This window comes from Babylonia areolata, chromosome 18 (assembly GCF_041734735.1).
Source record: "Babylonia areolata isolate BAREFJ2019XMU chromosome 18, ASM4173473v1, whole genome shotgun sequence".
Taxonomy (NCBI): Eukaryota; Metazoa; Mollusca; class Gastropoda; order Neogastropoda; family Buccinidae; genus Babylonia; species Babylonia areolata.
This window is the reverse complement of record NC_134893.1, coordinates 13692624-13705593: the sequence shown is the minus strand read 5'-3', so window position 1 is coordinate 13705593 and position 12970 is coordinate 13692624. Positions and strand designations below refer to the sequence as shown.

The window sequence follows — 12970 nt, the reverse complement described above, 5'->3', positions numbered from 1 at the left end:
TTAAAAATATTTGGAGTACATTTTTTGTATTTGTTTATTTCGGGCTTTTGTTTGGATGAAGGTGAGAGAGCGCGAGAGAGTTAAAATACAACTACTTTCATTTGGACACCCTGTGGTTGGTAAGGCAGTGTATTTAGGTGTTAGGTTTTTGGAATGCGTGTGAGTTTCGATGCCTTCAGTGAATAGGTATACATGAAACTTAATTCCCTACCTTGCCTTGAGAAAGAGAGAGATGGGGGGTGGGGGGGGGCGGGGGCGGGGGGTAGGGTTAGGAGTAGGGTGGAGTGGCCGTGGGAAAGGGGGAAATGTACAGTATTTTTCTTTTTCTTTTTTTTTTTATTTCTGACTACACGGAAGTATCTCATGATAAGCAGACCATGACATCCCAGCCCCTGCACACCTCACCCCCCCCCCACCCCCCACCCCCCATCCCCCAACTGACACCCCTCATCCCACCCCCACCCCCCTCCTCCCAACATTTCCCACACACGTCGTTCGGCGCCTGACGTTTTCTCAACCTGAATAGGACTGGCTCTCAGCCAGTGTATTGCGCTTCAACACTGCTGTGCTTGTTTGCTTGTCCTTTTTATTTTCTTTCTTTCTTTTTTCAAACAACCCCGCTCAGTGGTCTCTTCCTTCTCTCTTCGTCTTGCCCCCTTCAGTTTCTGTTTCTCCCTGTCATCCCCCCCCCCCACCCCCCTTCTCTCTCTCTCTTCTGCTTGTTCACCATCGCACACACACACACACACACACACATACACACACATGCAGGGGTTTCCCGAGCGTGCTGTTTTATGCCCAGCCTTGACCTTATTCTTGGACATGGACACGCTTCAGTGAAAACCCAGATCTTGGCACTTTACTGTTGGCCCATGGTCCACTGAACATCAGTGATGGTACGATTGTGCTGTGCTTGGGTCGTCACGAAAAAGGAGGGACCCGAGTTACACTTACCACATGATGTCATGGCGATCCAGTCAAGGAGGCAAAGACACACATAGATGCGCACACGCACGCACACAAGGGACACACACACACACGCTCACACGCACGCACATACACACACACGCAGACACACACAAACATACGGACACATACAGACAAACACACATGCACATAGATAGACATACAGACGCTCACACGCGCGCGCGCACACACACACACACACACACACACACACTAACATACTGTACGGGCACACGCTAAGACAGGCCCACAGACACAGACAAACACACATACAGGTTTTTAGAAATATATCTTAAAAACAAGAAAGGAAGGAAAACCAAGAAAACGAAGAAAGGAAGGGGTTGGTGAGATTCATAAAATAAGAGAGAGATAATGAGAGAGACCAGGGGTGGGGGGCTTGTAGATGCTATTTACAATAGGTTTCTTATCGGGAAAATGCTATAGCGTAATAATCAAAACAATATATATATATATATATATATGTGTGTGTGTGTGTGTGTGTGTGTGTGTGTGTGTGTGTGTGTGATATATGTATATATATAGGCTATACCTCATTGAAATGGCAACACGTGTTCAATATTCCATGAGGTGGAAAGGGCCAAAGTATACATTCACAATAAAGCAAAATGCGTTCAACTGTTACATTTTAATATGAGGCCAACACAATATGGCATTTTACTGACTTGTTCACGTGACGATATTTACTGAGTTAACGGGGAATCAGAATGCTAGATTGTTAACATTTCTCAAGTATGAACTGGCATTCAGCCGTGCATTTCAAATACCCGGCCGTGAATATATCCGAATCGTGTGAGTGCCCAAATCCCTGTTTGTTTAGCGCTAAGTAGAGCTTGGTTTCTGACCGATGACAGGCACTAATATAAATATAGGCCTACCTATCTATATATTTATCAGTTTAGGCCAATACGACCGAATAAAGACAAACAGTTCTTTTCCCATGATGCCACCTATTTTAGAGAATTAAAAAAAAAAAAAAAAGCAATGAATTCAAACACTGCTGACATCATTTCTTTTCGCAAGCTGATCAACACATTCACAATGATGAATTCCACAATGTGAAGGTTTCCAGCAAAGTCAGTGACTGTTCTGGTTCGCCATAAATGCGCATCATGATTTGATTCACGTATCCTGAAATGAATCACATGTGTAAGGAAAGACAAGATGCGATCTTTTAAACCTGGAATGTAAACCTATGGTCCGAGACCTATATTTTAAGTAATACATAGGTACCGCCTACACTACTGCCAGCTATCACTACTGCTGCAACAACTACCGCTGCTACTGCTGCAACTTCTCCTTCTCCACTGCTACTAGTTCTACTTTTCTAATTGGCTTACTATTGGTGATAGTGGTGGTGACAGTCTGAGGATGATGCAGATGACGACTGATGAAAAATGTATTTAGTTGGATCAAATATTTACGAACGCTTCAATCAAAGGAAGCGAAAGCTGAGACAATGAGACACTGACAATGATTCAGTCAAGGAAAAAGGAAATGGAAAGCATGTCAGTTTCAAATTTCCCTAGACGAGGAAATGATGAATTAGCAAAGGCGATGGATTGTTTCATGAGTTTCTCACACTTTGGTTTGACTGTATTTAATCACGGACAGTGGTTGGTTTGAACAAAATTAGGGTATAGACTATTTGAACGTGAACATCGTAAGATACACGGACGGCAGTGTACTTCAAGTTGTTACTTTGATTAGTCAAAAAATCAGCATGTCATCAGTTTCTCTTGTCACATACGTGCATTCCGTTACAGTGAGCACATGCATATGTTACATGTGTGACCCACAGTTCTTTCACTTGTCATTCATTCACAATGATAGGCCTGTTGTATCTGCACATTGTCCAACCTGGAGACAGAAGTAAACATGCTTTAGCTTCATCCCAGTGTTGTTCACGAACGTAGAACACGCAACACCAGCAGAAAACAGTGGAACTTGATACTGATAAGGAATCAGATCAGAGGAATTGATGGGCGTAATTGTCGAAAGGATATATCACTGGGGTGGGTTTCAATCTGAGGCCGGTTCTAGATTCGATCCCGGTATCGGCAAAGTGCGGGATATATCGTTGTTGTTGTTGTTTTTCGATGACCAAGGCGAACATTTGAGCCAAAATCCCCATTACGTCAGTGTACACATGCAGAAAATCGAAATATAGCCTACATATTAAAGATCCATGCCAGTCATTGTTCAGTGGGTCATGAAAATGCGAACATGTCCAGCACGCAAACCGCTGAAAACGGCCTCAAACTAGTGGGGTGAAAGGGGGAGGCCGGCCCAAACAGCGGGGTGAAAGGGGGAGGCCCTAACAGCGGGGTGAAAGGGGGAGGCCGGCCCAAACAGCGGGGTGAAAGGGGGTGGCCCAAACAGCGGGGTGAAAGGAGGAGGCCCTAACAGCGGGGTGAAAGGGGGAGGCCCTAACAGCGGGGTGAAAGGAGGAGGCCCTAACAGCGGGGTGAAAGGGGGAGGCCCAAACAGCGGGGTGAAAGGAGGAGGCCCTAACAGCGGGGTGAAAGGGGGAGGCCCTAACAGCGGGGTGAAAGGGGGAGGCCGGCCCAAACAGCGGGGTGAAAGGGGGAGGCCCAAACAGCGGGGTGAAAGGGGGAGGCCCTAACAGCGGGGTGAAAGGGGGAGGCCCTAACAGCGGGGTGAAAGGGGGAGAAGGCCCTAACAGCGGGGTGAAAGGGGGAGAAGGCCCTAACAGCGGGGTGAAAGGGGGAGGCCCTAACAGCGGGGTGAAAGGGGGAGAAGGCCCTAACAGCGGGGTGAAAGGGGGAGGAGGCCCAAACAGCGGGGTGAAAGGGGGAGAAGGCCCTAACAGCGGGGTGAAAGGGAGAGGCCCTAACAGCGGGGTGAAAGGGGGAGGAGGCCCAAACAGCAGGATGAAAGGGAGAGGCCCTAACAGCGGGGTGAAAGGGGGAGGAGGCCCAAACAGCGGGGTGAAAGGGGGAGGCCCAAACAGCGGGGTGAAAGGAGGGAAGACCCTAACAGCGGGGTGAAAGGGGGTGGAGGCCCAAACAGCGGGGTGAAAGGGGGTGGCCCAAACAGCGGGGTGAAAGGAGGGAAGGCCCTAACAGCGGGGTGAAAGGGGGAGGCCCAAACAGCGGGGTTAAAGGGGGAGAAGGCCCTAACAGCGGGGTGAAAGGGGGAGGCCCTAACAGCGGGGTGAAAGGGGGTGGAGGCCCAAACAGCGGGGTGAAAGGGGGAGGCCCTAACAGCGGGGTGAAAGGGGGATCGGAGCCTTATCGAAACGCAGAAAGAAAGAAAACGAAAAGCGGAAGTAATGGAAGGCGCAGCTTTAAGCTGTGAAACAGGGCATCGCGGTACTGCGTTGTGGCGAACAATACTGATTCACAACAAGGAAGCGATGTCATCAATGACATTTTCTTGGAATGTAGAATACTGGCTTCCAACACAGGACACTCTGATGTGTCCTGGTATGAATTACTTTAGAACAAACGGCTGATTTGTCATATCAGTTGTACTTGATTGATTCAGTTGGAAAACGCTCATTTAGAAAGAAAACAGCATTCTTTCAAAAGGTTATAGAAAAGAACGAAAGACCAGCGTGTTCCAAAGACTGGACTAAAATACAGGACCCGGTTCGTGACAGTAAAATATAAGACACTGCATAGTGTAGGACAGTGACAGATATTTCTCACGGAGTCTGATATATCATGCATGTAAAAAGATATTAAATGAAACTATTACCATTACTACTGCTACTGCTGATACCACTGTTACTACTGCTGCAAATACTGCAACAATAACAACTACTACTACTGCTGCTGTCGTGACTACTTCTACTGCCAAATTTATAACCACATAATTACGTATGTTATTATGTGATGATACATTGTGACTCCTGGTGTGTGTGTGTTGTGTGTGTGTGTGTGTGTGTGTGTGTGTGTGTGTGTGTGTGTGTGTGTGCGTGTGTGCTGTGATATTTCCTTTTTGGTACATAATCTGAATGATATAAGGAATTATCTTTCAGTTTTTGAGCTGGAGCTACCATTGAAGTGTGTGTGTGTGTGTGTGTGTGTGTGTGTGTGTGTGTGTGTGTGTGTGTGTGTGTGTGTGTGTGTGTTCTTTTTCAAATAAAAAAATCATGTAATCTGAATAGATTATGTTTAGGAATTATCATTTAGTTTGTTTTTGAGTTGGAGCGATTGCAATACATGTATAAAACATGGTGGAGATGGCACTGTATAGAAATGAACCATTGTGAATCACACACAGAGACACATACACACAGACACAGACACACACACACACACAACACCCCCCACACCCCCACACACACACCACACCACACACAACACACACACACACACACACACACACACACACACACACACAACACCACACACACAACACACACACACACACACACACACACAACACACACACACAACACACACACAAACACAACACAACACACCACAACACACACACACAACACACAACACACACACAAACACAACACACCACAACACACCACAACACACACTACCCCACCCCACCCCAACAGCACACTTACCCATCCCACCCTCCAGATGCCCCAGCCCAGAGGCGCCGCACCATGACCTCACAGGACCTGACACTGCTGCTGGTGTCAGACGGGGAGCCATGGGGCCGCTACGTGACGGACCGCCTCAACAGGTTCCCCCAGGTACGCCACCAGTCCATCCTCATGGACCATCTGCTGTACCAGAACCCCCCAGAGGTGACGCAGGCCTGTCGGCAGTCGGCGGTGGTGGTGCTGGTGGTCACGCCGGATCTCCTGGAGTTCATGGAGGCCTCGGCCAGCTGGTTCGCCCCTGCCCTGAACGAGACCCCACCCACCTCCGCCGTTGTCGTGTTCCACCTTCTGGACCCGGAGATGATGGACAGGTTGTATGACGTAGCCAAGGGCAGCTACGTCAGCGCTGACTGGATCTACTACGACCCGGGCTACGAGGCGCATGAAGTGCAGCAGACCATCGCCAGAGTGCTGGACCTTGTGGAGAAGTGTCAGGCCCAGAGGGCGGCAGTGGACAGGGCGGGGAGTGGCGAGGGGGGTCAGAGTAGACCGGGGGATGCTGTGGACACTGGCAGGCTTAGAACAGTGGAGGAGAATGAGGGTGTTGATGCTTCATCAGCGGTTGTTAGTTCGGACAAGGAGAAGAAAGCGGGTTCCAAGAAGAAGGCGTCGCCTGCTCCGAGCACAAGAAAAGGAAAAGTGGTCGAGTTCTTTCCGTCAGTGCTGTATGAGGTGAGGAGTGTGTGTGTGTGTGTGTGTGTGTGTGTGTGTGTGTGTGTGTTGCCCATGTCATTTTGGTGTGAAATGTTCATGGTTTGTACATGGTTTGTGTTATGACTTGCAAGTATACACATGCAAGCGCCTATGCCTGGCAGTGGTCACAAACATGACAATTTGTTTGATCACGCCCTGTCTGAGTACTGTGTAGCTGAAGCAGGTACACACATCCTACTTTTGTGGTGTTTGAATGATGTATGTGCTTGTCATTTCAGTTTGGTATGCAGCTGGTATGATGGTATCATTCAGTATGGTGTGTGTGTGTGTGTGTGTGTGTGTGTGTGTGTGTGTGATCACTTTGTTTAAATTTGGTGGGTAAATGATATACATGGATGATCATAATCATGTCATTGTAGTGTACTTTGGTATATAATGTGATTGTATTGTTTCATATGTGACGTACACTTAGATTTGTAAATCAGTTATTAAGTTGTATCATTTTGTGTGATGTTTCGTATACTAAATGGTTTTTCTACATAATAATCTCATCACTTTAGTGCAGTGGGTATGACCAGATCATGACACTTTGGTGTGTAGGTATTGTGCACAATGATCTGAGTGTGCACCATGTTCATTAATGGTGTGTGGTTCAGAGTGGTGTACGGGTTGCCATGGTGTTCAAACAAGAGGTCAGTGGAGACATCACCATCAAGGTGGACCAGACAGACATCTGTCTTACTACACAGCGGGAGAACGAGAAAGTCTTCACCTTTTTGGCCCCAGGTAAAATGATCCCTTGCCACTTTCTCATCGCAAAGTAACTGTCCTAGGTATGCATTTTATTCGTGAAAGCTTTTTTTTTTTCTTTTTTTTTTTTTTTACTCCTCATCTGGATGGTTATCATGTGAACATGTTGAAGTGAGGACTGTTCTCTTTGTGCCCATGTCTCTTCATGAATCAGTCTTTGTATTTTTCCCCCCTCAAAAAGAGAGGGTTAGATTTGGGTTTCGTCCGTTGCAATAAAAAACAACACTGTTGAGTTGTTAGTGAGCTACATGAATATGCTTTGTAAATAATCATGTATAGCTGTGCAGTAGGTATCCACATCCCAAGCCTTCTTGGACATTTCAGGCGCTTAAGTATGGAGACTTAAAGAAGCAATGAAAATTGTCTCAGTTTCAGTACAAGGCGATGGTTACATTGTGCATTGTCAACACTTTGTATCTCATCATCATTGATATTTGTTAATGCTTTGTATCATTGATACTTGTAATTTTGAACACATTGTATTTCACCATTATTGATAACTGTCATCTGAACTTGTACACTTTTCTCAGTTTTAGTACAGTCTGCTGCAGAATCAGAATCACGTCATTATCTGAGTTAGAGAAATTAAGAGTTGGTAGTTATATCTGTGCATTGATGCATCTTCCAGTTTAAACAAAAAAACATGACTTTGAAAAGCAAAATGTTTTGTGTCAATTGATTTGATATTTGACAAGAAAAAGAAAAATCCTTTGCCATGCGAAAAACATCAACAATTTGATAAGTTGAAGATGGTAACCGCAGACAATATGGACACTAATTAAACCTGGAAACCACAGTTTCAGTTTCAAAGGAGGTGCCAAAGCATGCAGAATGATCCATATGCACTACACCAGATATCCTCAAAAGGAAAACAAGCGGATGCATGACCTACGCTTTAACACAACACACTGAAAATGTAGTGCCCATTGACTGACTGGCTGTCCCTTTGACGTGATCATGCAGTACCCTTCCTTCCCTCCTACACCCTGTCTCCCAGCCCCTACCTCTGCCATGGATCATGCCAGTGATCTTATACCTTGGAATGACTGTGGCTATTCTTTCAAATCATTATTTCTTAAGATGAATTGCAACTTTTTTGGTTTAAAAAAAAAATCTTTTTCTTTATGATGAGCATGAAGGCAAATTTCTGTGCACTGTTTCACACACTAAAATCCCTGGTTGGTTGATTGATTGATGAGCACAGAGCTGGCGCCAGGCAAGCACAGGGTGGTGGTGGAGGAGGGAGGGAGAGCGCGGGTGAGGACGACGCTGACGGTGTGGGGGGTGGAGGAGCGGGTGTTCCGCAGCCCTCAGTACCTGTGTCAGGTGATGGGCGTCCCCGACCTGCCTCACCTGGACCTGCGTCTCAAAGACGTCTTCAGCGCCAGTGTCCCCTCCGCTGATTGCGGCCTGGAGACCATCTTCCAGCACCTCTCCGTGTCGGAGCAGACAGGTACCTGTGGTGCTTAGACTCGGTACTCCATGAGCTGCTGGAGAAAGCCAGTAGTGAATGACATAAATAGATCCCCGGAAGTGATGGAAGAAAAAGAAGATGGTGGAATAATAAATAGTTTTGAAGCTGAACAGTTCTCAGTCTTGTCTATTTTACCTGCATTATAACTCTCAAGGCCTGACTCAGCGTGTCGGGTTACGCTGCTGGTCAGGAATCTGCTTAGCAGATGTGGTGAAGCGCATAATTATATAGTTTTGTCCGAAACGCAGTGACGCCTCTTTGAGTAACTGAACTGAACTGAACAATAACTCGTAATGATACCAGTTTAAACATGACAGTATTTGCTTCCCTTCCTTGCCCTTGTCACCATCCTTCGCTCTCTCTCTCTTCCCTTGTAAAGAAGGTTCTTTTCTTTCCAAATGAAAACATTTTACAATCACTCATGGATAATAGGAGATTACAACTGCAAGGTTTCCCTCTCTCTGTTTGTTTTCACACCTCAGTTGTGTGTACGTGATGGAGTACCATTTCGTTTTTGTTTCTTTTATTTTCCGTTTATTTTCCTTGGTGCTTCTACATGCTTTGTTTGGTTGTTTTTTTCGATTTTTATTATTTTGGATCTTGTGTGTGTGTATGTGTGCATGCAATTGTGTGTGTGTGTGTGCATGTGTGCATACAAGAGTTGTGTGTGTGTGTGTGTGTGTGTGTGTGTGTGTGTGCATACAAGAGATGTGTGTGTGTGTGTGTGTGTGTGTGTACATGCATTCATACTGTGTGTGTGCGCGTGTGCGCATGCGTGTGTGAATGTATGTGTGTGTGTGTGTGTGTGTGTGTGTGTGTGTGTGTGTGTGTGTGTGTGCATACAAGAGATGTGTGTGTGTGTGTGTGTGTGTGTGTACATGCATTCATACTGTGTGTATGCGCGTGTGCGCATGCGTGTGTGAATGTATGTGTGTGTGTGTGTGTGTGTGTGTGTGTGTGTGTGTGTGTGTGTGTGTGTGTGTGTGTGTGTGTGTGTGTGTGTGTGTGTGTGTGAATGTATGTGTGTGTGTGTGTGTGTGTGTGTGTGTGTGTGTGTGTGTGTGTGTGTGCAGAGCAACAGGTGAACTCAGAGACTCTGTACCCAACACTGCTGCACTATGCTGCTGCCCACGGTCTGTCCGAGTTCTGCGCGGCTCTTCTGGAGAGTCCCGGCAGTTCCAACGCTTTCATGATACCTAACTGTGACGGGCACAACCCTGCTGAACTCGCTGACCTTGGCGGCTTTGAGGAGCTGCAAACGTACATCCTTGATTTCATGGTATGAGAGTCCTTTCTCTACAGTCCTGGCCGTTGTCTCGTCATGATCATTGTTGTTCTTCTCATTATCATTATTATCTTCTTCTGTTTACTTTGTCTTGCCATGCTCGATGGGTATTGGGTCTATACGTGTGTGTTTTCATGGTGGTTTTGTTGTGTTGCCTTGGTAGTAAGACAGTTAACTAGGTCTTGTCTGCTAATGTATTTTGTGTGTGCAAAGTAGTTCACCACCATCATCACCACCCATCATCATCACCTTCATTATTATCACCGCCAGCATCATCACCACCACCAGCATCACCACCATTATCACCACCATCACCACCATTATCACCACCATTACAACCACCATCACCATCATAATCATCTTCTGACATTATGATTTTACATCATAAGTAAATGAAAGAATAGATGCATATTAAAGAACCTTTACATACATATAAGATTTCAAAAGCTGGAGACATCAGTCCTACATAGAGCAGTGAAAGACAGGACGAGGCAGAGTGTTGGTCTGTGTGTGCAGGAGATGCAGGCAGCAAAACACATCTACGACAGTTATCTGACCATGCATCCCCTCTCTGCCTCTGCTGAACCAGGTGAGTATTGACCGACTACTCTCACCCTGACCACCCCTTGATCTGTCTGACCACCCTGATCTGTCTGACCACCCCCTGATCTGTCTGACCACCCCCTGATCTGTCTGACCACACTGATCTGTCTGACCACCCTGATCTGTCTGACCACCCCCTGATCTGTCTGACCACCCCCTGATCTGTCTGACCACCCCCTGATCTGTCTGACCACCCCCTGATCTGTCTGACCACCCCCTGATCTGTCTGACCACACTGATCTGTCTGACCACACTGATCTGTCTGACCACCCCCTGATCTGTCTGACCACACTGATCTGTCTGACCACCCCCTGATCTGTCTGACCCCCTGATCTGTCTGACCACCCCCTGATCTGTCTGACCACCCCCTGATCTGTCTGACCACACTGATCTGACCACACTGATCTGACCACACTGATCTGTCTGACCACACTGATCTGTCTGACCAACCCCTTTACATGACTTACATGGGGGTTGCAGTTGCGGAATGGTTAAAGTGTTGGACTTAAATTTTAGCGTCCTGAGTGGACTGGAATCCTAGTCACAGTGCTTTGTGGGTTAAGGGTGGAGATTTTAATATCATCTTTGATTTAAAAAAATTTTTTTTTTACTGACCATGTATTTGATTTGGCTTTATATTCACCTCTTACCCGATTTGTTTAACCATCCCCTCTTACCGGATGTGTCAGTTACATGTTGTATATTGTTGAGCTTATTCTGTTATTGCTCTCACCTAAATTATGATATAACCTGTGTGACACAATTCATTATCAGTGTTTATCTGTCCACTTGAACTAGATTTAAAATTTTTTTATAATTTTTTTTTAGCTTTTCTTTTATCATCCCTTCCTGGTTGTTGCGAACTGTGTGAAATATTTATAACCTCTTCATATCTGACCTGCTATCACCTCTGCCAAGGAAGATATCTGTTCCCTCTCGTCTGTCTGTCTGTCTGTCTGTCTGTCAGCAGGGATCACACACAAAAAGGTGTGGACAAGATTTTTCTTGACATTTTTTCTTGTGTCAATGACAGCGCTGTTTAGAACAGCAGCGTTACGCATGTTGAAGTGTTGACAGTACCAAATCAAACAGCTGACAGTCATTTAAAGCTTTTATCTGACTCTGAACTTTATAACACAGTGGTCAGCGTTGTTTTGAACTGCTGGCACTGCCTGAACATCTGACATTGTCTTGTAATCTGTTGACTCTGACAGACACGTAAAACAGCTGACATTGTCATGTAAACTGTTGACTCTGACAGACACATAAAACAGCTGACACTGTCATGTAAACTGTTGACTCTGACAGACACATAAAACAGCTGACATTGTCATGTAAACTGTTAACTCTGACAGATATGTCAAATAGCTGGTATTGTCTTGTAAAATGTTGACAATAGGACACATAAAACAGCTGACATTGCCCTGTAAACTGTTGACATTGGTGGACACATAAAACAGCTGACGTTCTCATGTAAACTGTTTACAGTGGGACACATTAAACAGCTGACATTGTCATGTAAGCTGTTGACAGAAATGGACACATAGAACAGCTTACGTTGTGATGCAAATCATTGACATTGACAGACATGTAAAACAGCTGATATTGTCATATAAACTGTTGACGTTGGTGGACACATAAAACACCTGATATTGCCATATAAATTGTTGACAGTGGCTGACATAAAACAGCTGATATTATCATGTAAACTGTTGATAGTGATGGACACAGACATGTAAAATAGCTGATGTTGTCATGTAAACTTCTGACAGTGACAGACACATGAAAAAGCTGACATTCTCATGTAAACTGTTGACAGTTATGGACATGTAAAACACCTGACATTGTCATATAAATTGTTGACAGTAACAGACGCGTAAAGCAGCTGACATTGCCATGTAAGTTGTTGACATTGGTGGATACATTAAGTAGCAGACATTGTCATGTGAACCGCTAACAGTGGGAGATACACACAAAAAAGTTGACCTTGCTGTATGAACTGTTCACAGTGGTGGACACATAAAACAGCTGACACTGCCATGTAAACTGTTGACAGTAAGAGACACAGAAGCATGTGTATATTATAAAAAAACAACAACCCCAAAGTGTCAGAGGAGCTGACCTGGTGTGGATCGACTGACGACAGATCAGGAAGACCAGGAGGACTATGAGGACATGACACAGGCTTTAGCTTCCACGTCAAGGTCCCGAACAATGAGTGAACCGGCGGTGACCGTCGCGATGAATCTGCCCCCGCCACCACCATCCCGAGGCGGGCCCCTGTCGTCAGCAGCAGAGCAGGCTGCCTCCCAGGATTCTGCTCACAGTGCGGGGGCTAGCCGTTCTGATCGACCCCCTCTTCCTCCACCTCGTGTGAAAGGTAACTCACCTCTGTCACACCAGTGTCTCATACACACGCACGCACGCACGCGTATGCAACCACGCACACATACACACAACTTGTCACAGGCCGTTGATTATTGCAAAACTGTATTGTGTTTCATATATGTCTGTCTGTCAATCTATCTATCTATCTATCTATATAACATGATTAATACAGGAAACA

At 45.8% G+C, this 12970-nt stretch overlaps 1 protein-coding gene across 6 annotated transcripts in view; it reads left to right on the top strand.

Moving 5' to 3' along the window:
- Positions 1–12970, top strand: part of LOC143292482 (uncharacterized) — a 50937-nt gene that overhangs the window by 10933 nt on the left and 27034 nt on the right. For all 6 annotated transcript variants that reach the window (XR_013056652.1, XM_076602809.1, XM_076602810.1 and 3 more), the window contains exons 2-7: positions 5553–6250; positions 6889–7018; positions 8247–8495; positions 9590–9795; positions 10318–10390; positions 12551–12784. Coding sequence is in view for 5 of the 6 variants with exons in the window: in XM_076602810.1 (XP_076458925.1) it covers positions 5553–6250; positions 6889–7018; positions 8247–8495; positions 9590–9795; positions 10318–10390; positions 12551–12784 (1590 nt within the window). In the remaining variant the exon portion in view is untranslated. The remainder of the gene's footprint in view (positions 1–5552; positions 6251–6888; positions 7019–8246; positions 8496–9589; positions 9796–10317; positions 10391–12550; positions 12785–12970) is intronic.